Below are 18299 nucleotides of genomic sequence, written 5' to 3'. Positions count from 1 at the left end.
TAAATTGTCCTTTTAGAAAAACTTCCGACACGGTAGGGTGGCCGAGCGGTCTAAGGCGCTGGTTTAAGGCACCAGTCTCTTCGGAGGCGTGGGTTCGAATCCCACCCCTGCCACTCATTTTTTTTCGTTTTTAATATACCTAAATAAAAATCTCACGTTATAAATTAATCTAATAATTACTTACAAATTTTATTATTGCTGCATTTCAGATGTTTATCCATTAAATTTCATCTAATCCGTTAATTTACTCTTATTTTATATAGAGTATATATATATATATATATATAAAACATTTTATGTTTTATTCCAATGTATTATATCATAATAAATCGGACAACTGGAAATGTTTTTATTCGTACTATTATTATAACTTTTAAGCTAAAAGAAAGATATGTTATTGTTTATAAAGACTTACACAAGGAAATATATATGATGAAGTTTTCGAAAAAGAATAATACGAATCAATGACTACAATAATACATAATTTATTAGCGCCAATTCTTTCAATTAAGAAGAATTATAAAATAACCGCAATATAATTACTGTAAATATTTAGATTATTATATTTATATAGTAACATATTATTGGATTACATATTATTTATTTTGCCAATAATTATGATTTATATTAAAAATATTTATTTGAGATAAATTACAAAAAAATAATTAAACTGTATTTATTAAAATTTTTCCTTTGTGAATAAATGCAATTTTTATAAGATTGTACTTATCAAAACTTATACAATTATGTAACTTTTTAAAAATTGGAGCATTGCGATAAATAAATTACATTGAAATAAATATAAAACAAATTTATTTGCGAAATGTACTGTACAAGCTGCATCATTTGATTGTTTATGATTTAAAAACAGAATACTTTAATAAAAAGGTTAAATTTTTCATCCCTGTGTTTGACCCAAAATGTCTGGTGTCTTATTTATCAATTATAGGTTAATTCAAAAATTATATAAAACATTTTGCATGGAAAATAATAATACTGTATATTAAACGCAATATATTCGGAATATCTAACATCTTGCATACTCTATTTGTGGTATGAAATTTGAGTTAATACACTTTTATATTTATGTATATATTGTATATTTAAAAATCTTCATATTGATTAATGTATACAAAATTAGGAGGTATTGACTTTTACTAAAAACACATTACTTCCAGATTTTTCATTCAACAACAGTCTTATCAGAAGTAATAAAGATCTGTAATTAAAATTTGTTGACCAAATTTTATTTATTTATTTTACTTTTTTAAACCAAACTTTAGGAAATTATTATCTAATTTGAATGAATTCATTTCCTCACTTCTCTCTCAAAGTTTTCATTTAAAAAGGGGTGTAGAGGCATTTTTTAATCAGAAATAAAAAATAGATAAAATATAAGTAAAATAAACCTTTCTTTCTGAAATATGTTCAATTGTATTATATATATATATTATATATGTATATATGTACAGTACAGGTATGTCTTTCTGGTCTACTAGAAAAAGAAGTTTGCGCACACTTAACGACGATGCCTATAAGCTATACCAGAAATGCTTTACTTTATATTGTATTGAGTTATATAAACCGTATTTATTTATTTACAGTATTAGGATTGCCGACTTTTATAAATTTTGGACATTATACGCCTAGACAATGAAGTTACTTTATAAAAATTGAAACTCATTCTTTTCAAATCTCATTCCCTACTCTTATCAAATAGACTGTTACGTGCTGCCATCTATCGCATTCTATATAAATCGGACGACGCTTAGTTGGCAGCTTATTTCGCATTGTTCTGTTACGTTGACGACATGGCTCCAGTATACGGTTATTGGCGTCTTCGAGGATTAGCCGAACCAGTTCGTTACTTGTTACATTACACGGGAACGGAATTCGAAGACAAAAGATACAATTTTGGTCCTGCACCCGAATACGATCGATCGGATTGGTTACGAGAGAAGTTCACTCTGGATCTCGACTTTCCCAATTTGCCGTATTACATCGATGGAGAAGTCAAATTAACTCAGAGTATCGCAATTATAAGATATTTGGCAAAGAAGCACGGGTTAGTTGTCACAGACGAGAATGAAGTATGGAAACAGGAAATGTTGGAACAACAGGCAGTTGATCTTCGCGTCAATCTCGCTCGCTTGGCATATTTTAACTTCGAAAGCGGGAAAGAAGAATACTTGAAAAATCTTCCGGATCAACTGAAATTATTTTCCAAATATTTGGATAACAAGGAATGGATACTTGGAAACAAACTGACTTACGTGGATTTCATTTTGTACGAATCTTTGGATTTCCATCGTCTATTGAAAGAAGATTGTTTGGATGCTTTTCCTAATTTGAAGGAATACCTCAAACGATTCGAAAGTCTTCCGGGTGTATCCAAATACATGAAATCGAAAAATTATATCAAATGGCCCATATTTGGACCTATGGCTGCTTTTGGTGGTAAATGAAAACATTGTTTTACATTTTCTGCTTTTAAAAGAGAATAAAATTTTGTTGGCATTTAATACTGATGTATACTCCTTTTTTTTACGTTTATCAACACATTACCTGTTAATTTGTGCAAAAATACAATGAAGTTATTAACACTCGAAGTAAAACAACAGAAAAATAACATTAATTTTAATAACTAAATTTATTTAATAAAAAAATTCTTAGTTTATTAACATTTCCTAATTTTCAATCTATTGTATTAAAACGTGACGATTCATTACCCCCGCTAACTCGACCTTCACCTTCTATTAGTCCCTGTTAGTGACGGTTTACTGTGTAGATAAATAACGCACTCTTATACCATTTTAATAGGAAAACGAAAATACACAGACATATATATTAATACACATAGGCTAATTATTGCATTCCAAGTATGAACCTAAAAAAAGTCGTTCATAATTTAACCTTCGACAAATGTTGAGTCATGTTTTATTAGGAAAAGAGACGCCCATCATCTCGAAGAGTGTATCTTATCGTCTCGATAAAGCTGTCTATCGACCTTAAAAGAACAATAAGGATATGGACTTTTCTGTATCTCTGTCTGCATTAGATTATGTGCAAATATTCCTCCCTGACTTTTTAAAATTAAAGTAGATATGTTTGATATAAAAGGAAGTACTGTACATAATTACAGCGTTACATCCGAACATTGACTGACATGTTGATACAACTGCAATACATTAAATTAGCAAGAATATTAATTTTTCTTTTAAATTATTTATGAATAATTCTAATACTTTTACATTTTAATTTTAATATATCAAGAAGACATTAAAAATGTTAATGCATTAAGAATTTAATAAATTAAGAATTACTAATTTTTCAATAAAGTTTGCTGCTTAAATTATTTCTATATTTTTCTACACTAATCAAATTATTCATTGCAAGAATTTAAGTCAGAAATTAAGGAAATGAAATAATTGCAGGTTTCCTTAAGCAAAACACTGTTTTGATATTGTGCTGAGATTGACAATAAATTTCTGTAAATGGATACTTTCAACTCACAACTGCATCATAATAAAGTGTATAGAGAAAGTTAAACGACTACTTAAGCGGAGTATAATACACCTACAGTCCGTAACAAAAGTATAAACACACCTGCTTTTTGAATTTTTTTTTTAAATCTTAGGTTAAAAACCTATAAAAGTTACTTATAGTTACAGATTTTAAATATAATTTGATAAATTTTGGTAAATTTTTATATTAAAATGATTACTAGTTTAAAAGTTATTTCAATTGTTTAATTTTGGACTGTAACAAAATTATAAACACAGGCTTAAAAATGGCTAAAAATGTATAATAATCTAAGTTGCTCTTCTTATTATTAACGATAGCAGGCAATAATAGTTTTGAAATCAAATACGGTGGCAATTTAAACAGTGTTTAGAAATTTTGAAAGGATTTTAAACAATGCTTCGTGGTTGCGGTCTAACAGCAGGGACGAATTCTCTGGGCTTGCTTAACGTGCGCCGCATGCTTAAGAGAAAGTTTTGACTGTCAATATACTCATGGGCGTAGCCAGGAAGGGACATGGGTGGGCACGGCCCCCCCCAGTTAACCTGGTGCCCCTCCCCAGAAAATTACAGCTTCTACTAGGCCCCCCATAACAAAACCCTGGCTACGCCAATGAATATACTTCTTATACGAGAACAAATATGCCAATAATTTATTCTAACATGCAAACTCTTTTATCATTTGTGTTTCCTTTTACATTGGCAGCTAGCAGCTAGCCATTTTAAGCTTGCGGGAACTCCATCGCTCGCTCGTGTAGAGGTTTGCCGCAGCAAACAAGTGCGCGCGCATGATGTCCTTCGAAGCATTTAACACAGCCGGATTGTATCGAAAGCTTGTAATACTCAGTCAGCATACATGTGTACAGAGACGGATCTCCATAAAGATTAATAGGGCTTAAGCCCTGGGCCCCAGTATCAAGGGCCCACAAAATTTGAATTATTATCATAAATTTTTAATACTTTTTCATTATATTTCATTCATGTGTAGATATAATGGACTTTATAATAGTCCATACTTTTTTATTCACACCAAAATAACGTTTCTGCCTATTGTTTAGTGCTAGAGATAGGCCTATTCTTATTATAACTTTCAGCATGCCCAAAAATTTTGGTCAGGATTCGCCCCTGTCTAACAGAACAAGAAATTCACGAAATACATTTACTACATGGAATCTGGCAAGTCATTAAAACAAGTAGCATCTAGTATGAATCGTTCTACATCTGCTGTAAGGCATGTTTTGCAGCAAAAAGAACATTATGGAAAAATTAAACGATCTAAAGCGTGACTGACAGACATAAACGCCAAGTATTTTATATTAAATAAATAACAAACAAAAACATGTCATGAAGAGAACTTGCAGCTGCTCTACCAACCAAAGTATTGTACAGTACATGACTGTTTGGAGAACCCTAAATAATAATCAAACTGTAAACTTCCTAAAAACGAAACAAACTAAAATTAACCAAACAGCACCAATTAGCTAGACTTCAATAGACAAAAGAAAAAATGTCCCGAATCTCAGAGTGGCATCAAATAGTGTTTACAGATGAAAAGAAAATGGAATTTAGATGGACCAGATGGTTTTTTCAAGTTACTGGCATGACTTAAAAAAGAACGAAAAAGTGAAAACGAGTAGACAGCATGGAGGAGGATCAGTAATGTGTGGGCAGGTTTTGGATATGGTGGTAAGACAGACGTTGCTTTTATTAGTGGTAAAATAAACTCTGAAAATTATCAAAAGATGCTCTATGACAACTTAATTACATTTGGGCCATTAATTGGTGGAAGTAACTGAAAATTGCAACAGGACGATGCTTCAGTACATAGCTCAAAATCGACAAAACAATGACTCGAAAAAGAAAAAATTGAGGTAATTGATTGGCCATCTAGAATTCTAGATAGGAATCCCATCAAAAATCTATGGGGCTGTCTGACATTTGCTGTCTGTGGAGAAAACAATCAGCATAACAGTGTAAATGAACTATAGTTGGAAACTATTAAAGCATGGGAGGCACTAACTGAAAAAAATGAAAAAATTAGTAAACTCAATGCAGATAGAATATTTCAACTAATTCCATCGAAAAGTGAGGTTTCAAAATATTAAAACAATTTTTAATTGTTATTCATTAATACTGTATTTATTAATATTTTGTTACAGTCAAAATCAAAATATTTGTATAAATGATGTAAGTATTTTATACTTATTATAAAACTTTGTATAAATAATTTAATTAATATATAAAATCATATAAAATTTTATTGTTAAGTAATAAATTAAATTTAAATAAATTTTTAAAAAACAGGTGTGTTTATACTGTACTTTTGTTACAGACTGTACGACTGATTAATTATTGGATTGATTGACGTCTTTAATCGACGATTCTGACCTGAATTCCAAGTTTTTGATATGATGTAAAAGATTCTTTCCTTAAAGTTGTGAGTTTAATCAAAACTTCCCATATGCGGATAGTTTTAGTCCTTCTTTAATATAGAATTTTAATGTACGGAAGATACTTCAATATTGAATATTATTTGAAAAATTATTATTCAATTCTATTTGAATCAATCCTGGAATCGTGACTATTCAATTATATAATATTGATCTCGTATATAAATGGTAATCTGGCCTTCAGACTTTATGCGGATTTTTCTTGCTTCTATTGCTCCTGGTAAAATATAAAATGGTATAATATAGAAAGAACTTTATGCACAGCTGTTTTTCTTTATTTTTCAAATAGATTTAACCTGCGATGCAACATGCAACATTATGAGAGCTCTCTGAGATAGGATTTAGTCTTTCAATTAAAAAAGATTTGCATCTATGATTTAGTAAATATGATTTAATGTTAAAATTAAAATATCGCGATATATAAATCAAATCGTAACAAATAAATAAATTGAATATTTTCCAGATGAACACTTTTCTACCATCATCATAATTTAAAAATGGAGTGTTTTTGCAAATTCCATTACCGGTTTGATTTAAAATATTTAGTGTATAATTAATTTATTTGGGTTAATTCAGAACTATCTCCTGGATATAAAATATTTGTATCAAACGTTTCCGAATGTTACAATAAAATAAACAATTAGACGGTAGGTTCACCAACATTTAACGATTCGCTTAAGTTATAAACGAGCTTGAGGATTCCAGTTAGTACATTTTAAAAAGAAAATAAAAATATTCCATTTTCATTTTATCTATTAATAATACCAATTGCCAGTTTGCTATAATTTGTGGTTTCCAAAAATCTGGAGTAGCAATTCATAAATATGAAGAAAAGCCTTTGGTTTAGACCTACAATTCTCTCCGCAGCAATATATTATCACGCAGAAATTCGGAACAATTTTTAAAACTTATTTTCGATAAAATTTACGAAATTATTATCAAAAATGAATATATTAAGTTAATTCAAAATTTTCAGTTAAAAAATTCGATTCTGATAGCTGTTTTTTTTTTTTGGAAAAGTCGTCAACAGGTTTTTGTCGTGCCTCCGGGAAGAAAACTCGTCTAGGGTGTTACGTCCTTTGGATTGAACAAGAGACAGATCAACAAATATTTCGTGCTGCCATCTACCGCCCGCTACCCCATTTAAAATGAACAATAACTAATTTTGTAACTCACTCTCCATCGTTCTGTTCTAGTAGCATCATGCCTCCAGTCTTCGGTTATTGGAATTTTCGAGGATTAGCCGAACCAGTTCGTTACTTGTTACATTACACGGGAACGGAATTCGAAGACAAAAGATACAATTTTGGTCCTCCACCCGAATACGATCGATCGGAATGGTTAAACGAGAAGTTCAGTTTGGATCTCGAATTTCCCAATTTGCCGTATTACATCGATGGAGAAGTCAAATTAACTCAGAGTACCGCAATTATAAGATATTTGGCCAAGAAGAACGAGTTAGTTGTCAGGAACGAGCGCGAAGTATTGATACAGGACGTAGTGGAGCAACAGGCAGTCGATCTCCGTAACACTCTAATTTTTTTGGCATTTGCTAACTTTGAAGAAAGGAAAGAGGCATACTTGAAAAATCTCCCGGATCAACTGAAACTATTCTCCAAATATTTGGATAACAAGGAATGGATAATTGGAAACAAACTGACTTACGTGGATTTCATTTTGTACGACGCTCTGGATTTCCATCGTTTGTTGAAAGAAGATTGTTTGGATGATTTTCCTAATTTGAAGGAATACCTCAAACGATTCGAAAGTCTTCCGGGCGTATCCAAATACATGAAATCGAAAACTTACGTCAAATGGCCCATATTTGGACCTTTAGCCGCTTTTGGTGGTAAATGAACAAATTTTTTTTATATTCATTTTCTGTTTTAGAATTTTTTATGATGAATAAATTTTTGGAAATAATAATGGTGTCAGTTTTAAGTTTATACGACATTTATACGCTAATCACGCTTCGGCAGAATGGAATGAATTAAAATCTTGAGTTAGAATAATGAAAAAGAGAAATTTTACTTTCAAAATATCTATAAAATATATTTTCAATAATTATAAACTAATCTAGAAAAAGTGTTCCTTTAATATATATATAATATACAGTATATAATTTTAACTTTCAACCTGCAAAAATGCACAGTCATTTCCTTTCATTATATCGTATCGATTCATTATTTTCTGAAGTTTTCGTGATTATAAAATAACTTAAAAGCTATATTATTTATATTATTATACATAGTACCGGTTCGATGATAAGTCGCATCTGACCCAGTGAGGCGAAACCGATTATTGCCGCACCTGTTTCTAGACGGTGCCAATAGACAGCACTTTTAACGCTGGCACTCTTACACGAACTATTTATAAACAACTTTAATTTGCTGAGCTTAATTGTATTCGGCTTATTAATTCTTATTGCTCTTTTCTTTCGAATCCTTTTCGACCAATTGTTTTATCGCCCGAAGCAGTCGCCAAATTCCTCACCCATCGAGCCGGTCCCGATATATATTCTTACAACATTTTAACAAATAAAAAAGTTATATAAGATATAAAATAATCGTTGTAATTCACGTATAAACCAAAGAATGTTCGTAACTAATTATCGCGTTCCTCGTATCAACCAATCAGACAAAACAAAAATGTAACCTTCAGTAAACGTTGAGTCATATTTCCTGTTAAGAGACGCCCGTTATTTTGCAGTTTATCTTATCGTCTCGATAAAATTATCTAATCGACCTTAAAAGAACAGTGGAAAGATGATCTTTTCCGTATCTCTGCACAGATTATCTGCAAAGATTCCTAATTTTCTTTGAATAAAAGTGGATATCTTTGATATAAAAGGAAGTGTTTAATTACAGTTATATACGAACGACCTTGACTGGCATATTGACACAGTTGCGCAACATATTAAATTAGCAAGAATGCCAATTCTTTTAAATTATTCATAAATATTTTAAGGATCAAGAAGTGCCGTTTACTAATTAGTGGCGAATACGAGGAGAAGGCTTTCTGCGGTGGCACACACACAAAACAAATTAAAATTTATTTGTTCGAACCTCAAAACTTTGTTTTAAAAAATATTTAAGATCTATTCCCACGTGTCCGCTCGGTTCCGTCAAATGTCGTTAACGGCAGTGATAAAAAAATATCGTTGCTTCGAACTTGATTCGTACTGTACAGTACATCCTGCAAAGTACCGTACCGTATATTAGCCTTGGTGTCCGATCAGTACACGTACCGTGACTTAATCGTGACCAATATAAAAATGGTTTTTATGCGTTAAATGTATCATTAATAAAATACTATTTCTTTTTATATAAAACGTTTTAAAAATTTATTTATATAGTTATAAAATTTTTGCTTTCTTATGTAAGGTAACATTCTTTTTCTTTCTCTCGCTTTCTTTTTTCTTCCATTCGTCATCCACTTCCCTACCCACATTTCTTCTGATGCATTCCTTCCTCATCCAAAATTACGATAGTTACTTCTAATTCTGTCTATGTGAATTTCGCCCTCTAGAATATCATCGACCAAACTGCACGGACACATGTGTATATAAGGGTCACTGATAAGGTCACAAATGTCACTGACACGAATTTGATACGTGTGAATAGACTTTTATCGTAGTAAATATTAGGGGAGATAAGGGAGGTTTGGGATACCTGAATTTGCTGATTTCCTATTTATTTATTGCAATTCTTTATTTGTCTCCAAGTGAGAGTGGCTGCACTTGTATTTTTTTATAAAATGGCTGATGAATTGTTTCAACAGAAGAGGCTTTAGAAGAGAAAATTACATTATACTGTTCCAGGTAAATATTAATACCAATATCAGATGTAATCTAAAATTTTATGTTAAAGATAACTTTTACTGCTTAAAACAGAAATTGAAAGCAGTATTTTAATAGTACAATTTTGTTATATTACTTTCTTCCTATTTCCACTATATGTCTAGTTATAGCAAGTGTAATACAAAACTTCCCAGTAGGGAGGTCTGGGACACTGCATAATAGGGAGGAATGGGACAGTGTCCCACTAATAATAATTTTTCTGATGTGGTGTTAAATTTTATAGTCTTTGTTTTTATTTTCAGGCAAAATTCCACATAAATGGAAGAAAAAAGATCCAACAAAATCAACACCAGCCAACAGTGCGATTCTTCAAGTAGTGAACGTGGAGTGTGACAAGGGAAAGAGTATAAGGAAAGTTACGAAAGCCACGAATTTATCAAAATCAGCACTAGCAAGACATGTAAAATTTAATAGCATTTCAGACAAGGAGTCTGTAGTATTTCAGTCTAACCTCATTTGTGGAATGGTTTTCTCTGTGGAGGAAGAAGTAAGTTAAGAAATTACTTGCTTAGTGCAAGTAAAATGCACTATGGCCTGACAACAGTGCAGACAAGAAATTTGGCATATGAGTTTGCTGCTGCCTTGAATAAAACATATCCCAGTTCGTGGAATTTCAATAAAACTGCAGGATATGACTGGTTCAAGGGGTTTATGAGACGTCATTTACAGCTTTCATCGCAATCACCAGAAGCTACTAGCTTAGGAAGTACTACTAGCTTCAATAAGAAAAATATTGATGACTTCATGGACAAACTGAAATCTATTTATGAAAAATATATTAATTTATCTGCATATAATGTCCAATAAATATTTGCAGTGATTGTTGGTTCATTTTCTTATGTTCTCAGTTAAATGTCGATTCACGGTATTCTGAATAAATTGTTTATTTATAATCATGTGGTAAAATTTTCTTTTAATACCTCGAATCAAGCATTTCAAGGAAACACTGCTGTAAAATACCAATTTTATGTGAATTTGTTGTCCTTTTATGAACTCTCCCGCTCCTCCCTAATAAAAGGGAGGAGTGGGACATTTGTCACAGCATACAAAACTTATAATTTTTCTACCAAATGTTAGCATTGAAACTTCCAATACTTTTCAGAAGATACAAATTGTTCAAACTAACAAGCTAAAAAAGAGACTTAAGAGTTCTTTCATTGCTTATGTTTTTGACATACTTTTTCCAAAAGTGTCCCATTCCTCCCCTATAGTTAATAGAACCATCCGCAATACAACTGCCGTGCATATGTTAAATGAAAGGATACTTATTATTCAAATACAGCTAGCCTAACCTTCGTATACGCGATAGTTAGGCTCCACAAAAATGTCACGTTATAAAAATCGCGTTATGAGAGACTCATATACGTATGAAAAGTGGATTTACCTTTCAAAGCAGTTTTTAAGTATAAATTTTATCTATCGTGTATGAAAAACAGTTCTATTTAATTCAAAAAATTTCATTTACAAAACATGAATTACAAATCATTCAGGTTGTTAAACTCTTATGACTTTAACTAACTTGTCCATTAAATTTTCAAGAACGCAGCTGAAAAAGATTATAAGCAGCATGCACAAAATGCCAAAAGGAATTTCTGGTGTATAAAATTATTTAGTTGTTAGTACAGAAAAATATTTTACGTTTCACTGAAAAAAGATTGCCGTGAAAAATAATAATGTTTCATCATTACAGAGAAAGGCTTTCACCATTTAGAGGAAAATTGTACCAATCTACATTGCAGAAACTAAAAGAACATTTATTAGAATAAAATAAACAGGCTCAATGTGATTTCACTTTATATCGAAATCGATTTTATAAGTACCGCGTTATACAAGGATTGCTATAATTTTTAATTGCTGTAGCTTTAATATCAAATAGCCTATTTTTTATTTCTAAGTTAGTTCACCTTTGGACGCTTCTGAATCCGTTACTGTTAGTAACTATAAAGTTTTTCTAAATAATAATCGACATTCAAAAATAAAAAAAATTCAGTAACGAGTAGCGTAATTTTCCCCTCTGTTAAGAGATTTTATTTCAAAAAATAACTTTTATACCCGGTGATCAAAAAGTATCGAGAATGGTTCAATAAAACGCAATATTTCAATTTATTTGCCAAAATTTCTTTCTCTCTCTTCAAAATAATCCCTTCCCACTGCAATACACTTATGACAACGTTTTTTCTAATTCTCGAAACATGCTTTAAAGTCGTTCTCGTGAAACACCTTCGGGAATCTCAGCGAATTTTGTTTTCTCGGCATCAATCGACTCAAAATTGTGACCACAAAGCGGAAATTTTGCGCCATTCACTTGATCGTTCAGCTTTTTCGTTGTCAGAAGCGTAGATCCATGTTTCATCTCCCCTAATAATGCATTTAAGAACGATTCGCATCGGAAAAGCCACCCGAACACGTGGTTGTTAACTAAATCCAAACCACATCTTAACACTGGGATAGTTAAATCACTTTGTATAATGATTTCGCAACGTAGTTTAATTATGTAAAATGGATATTTTCCGAGTGATTTAAATAGATTACACTAAGTAATTTATTTGAAAGTGGTGTCACTTTTCATCTATATTGAAAAACTTAGGAATATGTAAATCATGCTATCGGGAACTGAAACTCGGCAGCAACGTAGTGTTTTGGGAAATGTGACTTACACCACTTTCACTTTCAAAGCAGTGGGACAAAATTGTTCTCCGAAAATGTTTTCCTTCCATTAATTTGATTTTTTAATTTTATAGCAACCGATATTTAAAACCTTATTTTCAAGTACATATTTTATGTTTGCTCTGAACCTCCAATACAATTTTGAAAAAATATCATGTAAAGTTCTCTCTAATCATGGATACAAGAACTTTCGAAACTCTGCTCCCTGTGATTAAATTTTATGATCGTTGAAAATTGACAACACTAAAAAAATTCAACCATTTCTTAATTTCGATTTGATGTGGTACATTTTTAATAAAACTTGCTTGTGTTAGTTTAGTTAGTTATAAAAAGTTAGTTGTGTTTAAAAAAATTAACTATAAAAATTATACAGAATTAACTTGTGATTTATTTAACAAATAAAAAAGGAAAACATTGCTGCAGTGACCATATTTTATAAAGGCACATGCATAAAATTATATATCATATTTACATTAACAATACTGCATCTTTTCTAATCTTAGCAATATTTGCTAAGAGTGCATTTTACAGAAAATTATTGACATTTGTATTGTTAAAAATTGTAATCTTAACAAAAAATATTTTATTATTAAAATGAAATAAAACAGATTAAGAAGATTTACACTGTAATTTTCAATTAAAGAAATAAATAATGACAAAATATGGTATTTTATACAGAACATACATATTTACAATTATTACAAAATAAAATATAAAAAGAATTGATTCTTTACATATTTCCAATAATCTACACAAATTTTAATGCTGATGACTTATGTATTATTCACTTCTTTCTTCATGTGTATTTTAAAATAAGGATAAATATATAATTTGTACATTTTCACACGGAAAAGAATGGAATGCTTCAATGATAAGTTAATGGCCAAAAAATGTCGACAGTGGTTTCGAGGTAGTAAATGCAATTTAAGATGCCACAACATTTAATATATATTATTATTATATCTACACAATATATACATAAGACACCTTGTCATATTTTTTTTATATATGTATGTACAGTTGTAAGTATTAGTAAATGCAAACTAGTCTCAGCAAATCAAATATCTTGCCTGACTTACAAATCTTGTCCTTTCTTTTGAGCAAATTAAAAAACACTTGTAACAAAATTCAATAAAAAAAAATTCATAAATAATTTTAAAAGAAAAAGTGTATAAATATTATAAATGCATTATAATATTAAATTATAATAATTAATATTATAAATACTGGATTAAAAAGTATTCAATAAGCTTTGGAAACTTTCTATAAAAATTATATTGTCTTCGTGATAAAAATAAATTATATTTTAAATTACTTCTTATCATTAGATATTGCTTTTATTAGATAAATATCTTTCTATGCCATAATCAATTTACTGTATGTTGTAGGAAATGCAACTGTTTGCATTTCACCAAACATCAGGCACTGTATTGTGTTGGAGGCACTATATTTAATTTTCTGATAATAATCAAGATTTAGCAGAAAGTCAATTTTTATATTATAATTTTTTTCATATTTAAATACTTTCTATATTGTAGATATCTTTCAAAATTTACCAATTTATGTGTATATATTAACAATTTATGTTTATATATATATATATATTTGTTGTACTTAAAATTTAGTTACAAAAATCCAAAATGAATATAAATTTTACATTAAATCAAAGAAGATATGTCATTAAAAAGTATCAAATAATACTTAATTAGAAAAAGATCTAAACCATGAAATTTGAATTCTAATTTCAATATGTCCTTTGTATACGTGGAAGCCCTTTCTGTCACTTTTGGCAATTAATTCCCATTTTCTGTTTTCATTTTATATAAATTTTAGAATATTTAAGATTTAAAATCTCAAAATTATTACAATAAATATTTTAAATTATGATGAAATTATATGAGAGATATGTGAGAAGTCCTAAATCTAATTAGAACAAGGAATGTTTAATAAACAAATAGTTAACTTTGATACAAATTTACAAAATATGAAATTGCATGTTATAAATTCAAAGTGTAAAATTTGATATATAAATGTTTCTATATAGTTCAAAAATTGTGCCTGTCAAAAAATGTTAGTCAATACTGTATTTTGAAGCAAATTATATTTCTTGTTCAGTTTTGGATCATACTTGAGTCCACTGTTTTGGAGGATGTTTAGAACCACGGGGTTTCCGAGGCAGACGATGTGGAAAACTAAACACCTTGGTATTTTCATTAGTTTTCTTTCCTTGCCCATCTAAAAAATATAACAATAAAAACTTTATAAATAAAACGTGTGTGTGTGTGTGTGTATATACATACATCTCAGCAGATAAGACAATAGTTGAATCATAAAAAAAAGACCCCCAAAATCCGGGGTCGTCTTATAGGACAGATACAAAAAAAATTAGATTGATATTTATATGAATTAAAACCATTATAGTAAAACGGACAAACCATAATTATTTACTAGCAGAGAGTAGAGTATGTCCACAAAATAGAATAGGCCATACGATGTTTTTTGAATAGTCAAGGTACTTGAATGCCTAAATCAATGTGAATGTTTGCAACAATCGCAAGGCAGTGCTGCCAGATGCAAGAAAATAAAATTTGATGTTCTTTCAAAAAATTACGAATAGGACATAATTCTGTATACATTATAGTGTCATTATCCAGATGATGATCGCTGATCTAAACGAAGTTCATAGGCTATTAGTAGTTTGGGGGTGGTCTTATAGGACAGATATATGCTAAAACTATAAAACTTGGTTGAAAATTTATACCTAGTCTTATCTGAAGGTCGTCTTATCTGCCAAGATATACAGTATATAAAAAATACAAAAATTAAAAATTTTATCTAATAATATAACATCCTATTTGTACACTGTTACAAATTGCTTTTTATTGATGGACCACAAATTTCTTTAGCAATTAAAAATTAGAATTCTCCTTAGAACAAACCATTAAAATTGGAATAATTATTTATATTCATTACATCCAATGTTATGACCTAGCTTAAGATGGGAGAAAAATAAAACTTGTCTATTTCATTGTTTGATATGTCAGCTTTAGCATTACCATATGTTGGGATGCTAAATGTAGGTAAAATCCACAACCAAAAAAAAATCTAGCAACAAGTTGTGTAACTTTCCTGGCTGTTATGAAATTTTATTTTAAAATAACATTTATATTATAATTGTAATAAATAAAATTGTGTATGGCATCAGTTATAAAAAATTTTATATTAATTATTATAAAATGCAAAAAATTTAATTTTGAGGGTAGTGACGGGTTTTATATAAAAAATCTGTAAATGCTAACAACAAAAATCTACATCAAGTCCGACTTTTCTCAAGATATGACACATGATACACCTCTATCACCCCACTCACCAAAATTTAATAGTATGAATGCCCCTTATACAGCAGGCTACCATGTCAAATTTCATTTATTAATCATTTACCCCATCCTGAAATATTAAATAAAATAGATACCAACACACTCACACTATACACATTATATATCCCTAGAATTTTTTCCTGTTGCTTTCACTATTTGGGTTCAGAGGTCTCAAAAATGGAGATTAGCAAAAGATCATATATGACATGATTTCAATACTTTTCCTTGTTATTTATATATAACAACCTCCAGAAAAGTAAAAAGGAATTAATAAATAAAAGAAAATTAAATATATTAATAAAATTATGATTTATTTTGGATAAATTTAGGTGACAATTACCAATAATTAGTGATTTTTCATCAAAATCAAATCTTTTTTCACATGCGACAAAGCTTTTTTATAAAAATTTAAAAATTTGTTTTCAAATCTTTGCTTTTCACATAGAGATAAATCTTTCATATTTCTCATAACTTCATACCTGAAAAATTTATTCTCAATTCTAGATGTGTGTTGTTGCTTAAAATCTTTTAGAATTGTTTACAAGTCAATAACTATGGTATTTTCTAATAATTTTAATATTAAATTTAGAATTTTATACCTCAACAAAGATTTTTATTGTGTTCACAAAATCTAATATGTGCATTCAGACATTAATTGAATGTTCTTTGTGTCTCTTTTTAATTTTTTAAAATAACTTTACATTTGTAGACAAAAAACTTTGTTCAAAAATTAAGTAGGACAATTAAGTTTTCATTTAGGACATAAGACATCTATTTTAATTATAAAACTGTCCTACCAATAATAGGACATATGGCAATCCTAGTCAGCTTATTAAAAATTTTTTGTTCCAGTTGGTTGCTTAACTAATTTTCAAGAAAATTTGAATGTGTCTTCCAAAGTTATTATTCCATGTTTTACATCTGCAGCTCTAAATGAACCTTTAAATTATTATTCTAAGAAAAATATGACTTTGAATGTGGTTGCACTAGAAATGATGTTTCACCATCATTTTACTTTTTGTCATTATCATTTGGTAAAATCAATATTATTTTTTACAGAAACTTAAAAGTAAACAAAATCAATTATTTCCCTTATTCATTTGATGAATCTTAACACAACTTATTACATTTTGCAACTTGCTTTAGTTAATTTTAAGCTATACATATACATATATATATATATATGTATAATTCTTTCTTATTCAATAAATATAAATATTAACTATAAAAAATTTCTGTTAACTTTATTTTTATATACTAAAACAAAAGTTGTTATAAGTAAAACATTAATAGCTTGATGACTATTCATGTATCAGTAGAATGTATATTCTGCAAATTTTAATATATTTTCATGGGATAACTGATCCTAATTTGCATAAATCAGACTATTTTTATATAAATACATGGAATAGAAAATAGTAAGAAAACAACCTTTATTTACGACTCCTCCTGAAACTTGAGGTTGATTATTTTGTTCATTTCTAGATCCAAACTGTAATAAAAAAAGCAAAGATATTATCTCTAAATAAAGTGTTTAATCTTTAATTATATATTTTAAAAATTAAATTAAAAATAAGTTTAATTCAATTTTACATTCAATAAAATTTTGAATCTACCTTTGTAAAAAGTGTAAATTTTCCAAAAGCTTTAGATATTGTTCCACCAAAACCACTGTGTCCATTTCCATCTCTGTTGCTTTTTTCACGGCCTTCTAAAATACATATTTCAGAAAATAATATTAAGTTTTATTTTATAAAATTACTGTAATGTTATGAAAATAGCAGCTTTGTAGGGTTGCAGAAATTTAGTTCTAAATATTGTAATACAACAAAATGCTATCTACAATACTATTGGCCTAGATCTAAATTTTGTTATTTTCTAGATTTACAGATCTAGATCTGTAAATCTAGAAAATTTACAGATGAAAATTCTACATGTATCGTCACCAGGAGGCAGCTTTCTTCAAATCTACATTTTCCGGCACTTGTTTTTAGTAGATAAAAGCAGTAACACTCCCAAGGAAGGAATGATGGATGGATATATTTTGTGTTTTTAAAAGGACTTTTTTAACTTCTGGCGACAAGTAACCTACTAAGAAAGGTCAGTCGCCAAGAATGTGTATTGTCTGGAACAGAGAAAAAATAAATGATAGTCCTTTTTGGGCAGACTTTGTCTTCAATTTTATTATTAAAAAAAATCTAGATATTTAAATCTATTAATATAATGTAATATAAAAGCTCAAAAAATTAAAGTTTTTTTTGTCTTAATAATCACTACTGAACATTTGAACATAATATAAAATTCAGAGTTGCATACAATAACTTAACATAAGATAAAAATTTAAATCCATTTTATCTTAAAGCAACATTACAGATGAAAAATAAAATAGTAAGATGCTTTATGAGAAGCTCCTGAAATGTTTTAA

At 29.3% G+C, this 18299-nt stretch overlaps 2 protein-coding genes, 1 non-coding gene and 1 pseudogene across 4 annotated transcripts in view; 3 read left to right on the top strand and 1 right to left on the bottom strand.

Annotated features, from left to right (window-relative positions):
- The first annotated feature begins 31 nt into the window (after positions 1 to 31).
- On the top strand, positions 32 to 113 carry TRNAL-AAG (transfer RNA leucine (anticodon AAG)). Its single transcript has one exon. It is a non-coding gene; the product is annotated as a tRNA-Leu (tRNA).
- Positions 114 to 1751: 1638 nt separating this feature from the next.
- On the top strand, positions 1752 to 2522 carry LOC136977461 (glutathione S-transferase Mu 2 pseudogene; annotated as a pseudogene).
- Positions 2523 to 7124: 4602 nt separating this feature from the next.
- On the top strand, positions 7125 to 7897 carry LOC136977459 (glutathione S-transferase B-like). The gene has a single exon (XM_067272953.1). It carries the CDS (start codon positions 7175 to 7177, stop codon positions 7826 to 7828), a length of 654 nt encoding a protein of 217 aa, XP_067129054.1. The 5' UTR covers positions 7125 to 7174; the 3' UTR covers positions 7829 to 7897.
- A 4965-nt stretch (positions 7898 to 12862) lies between these two features.
- The window catches only part of LOC136977464 (uncharacterized), a 60618-nt gene continuing 55181 nt past the window's right edge, over positions 12863 to 18299 (bottom strand). Inside the window, exons 14-16 of one of the 2 annotated variants that reach the window (XM_067272956.1) lie at positions 17491 to 17585; positions 17306 to 17366; positions 12863 to 14732 (exon numbers count right to left, since the gene is read on the bottom strand). In XM_067272956.1, coding sequence (XP_067129057.1) covers positions 14620 to 14732; positions 17306 to 17366; positions 17491 to 17585 — 269 coding nt within the window. In that variant the 3' untranslated portion in view covers positions 12863 to 14619. Of the gene's footprint in view, positions 14755 to 17305; positions 17367 to 17490; positions 17586 to 18299 lie in introns of both variants that reach the window. The other variant, XM_067272957.1, reaches the window with a different exon arrangement.

This window comes from Centruroides vittatus, unplaced genomic scaffold (genome assembly GCF_030686945.1).
Source record: "Centruroides vittatus isolate TY-2023 unplaced genomic scaffold, ASM3068694v2 contig_459, whole genome shotgun sequence".
In the NCBI taxonomy this organism is placed as follows: Eukaryota; Metazoa; Arthropoda; class Arachnida; order Scorpiones; family Buthidae; genus Centruroides; species Centruroides vittatus.
The sequence above is the reverse complement of the archived record's forward strand: the minus strand, read 5'-3'. Positions and strand labels throughout refer to the sequence as shown.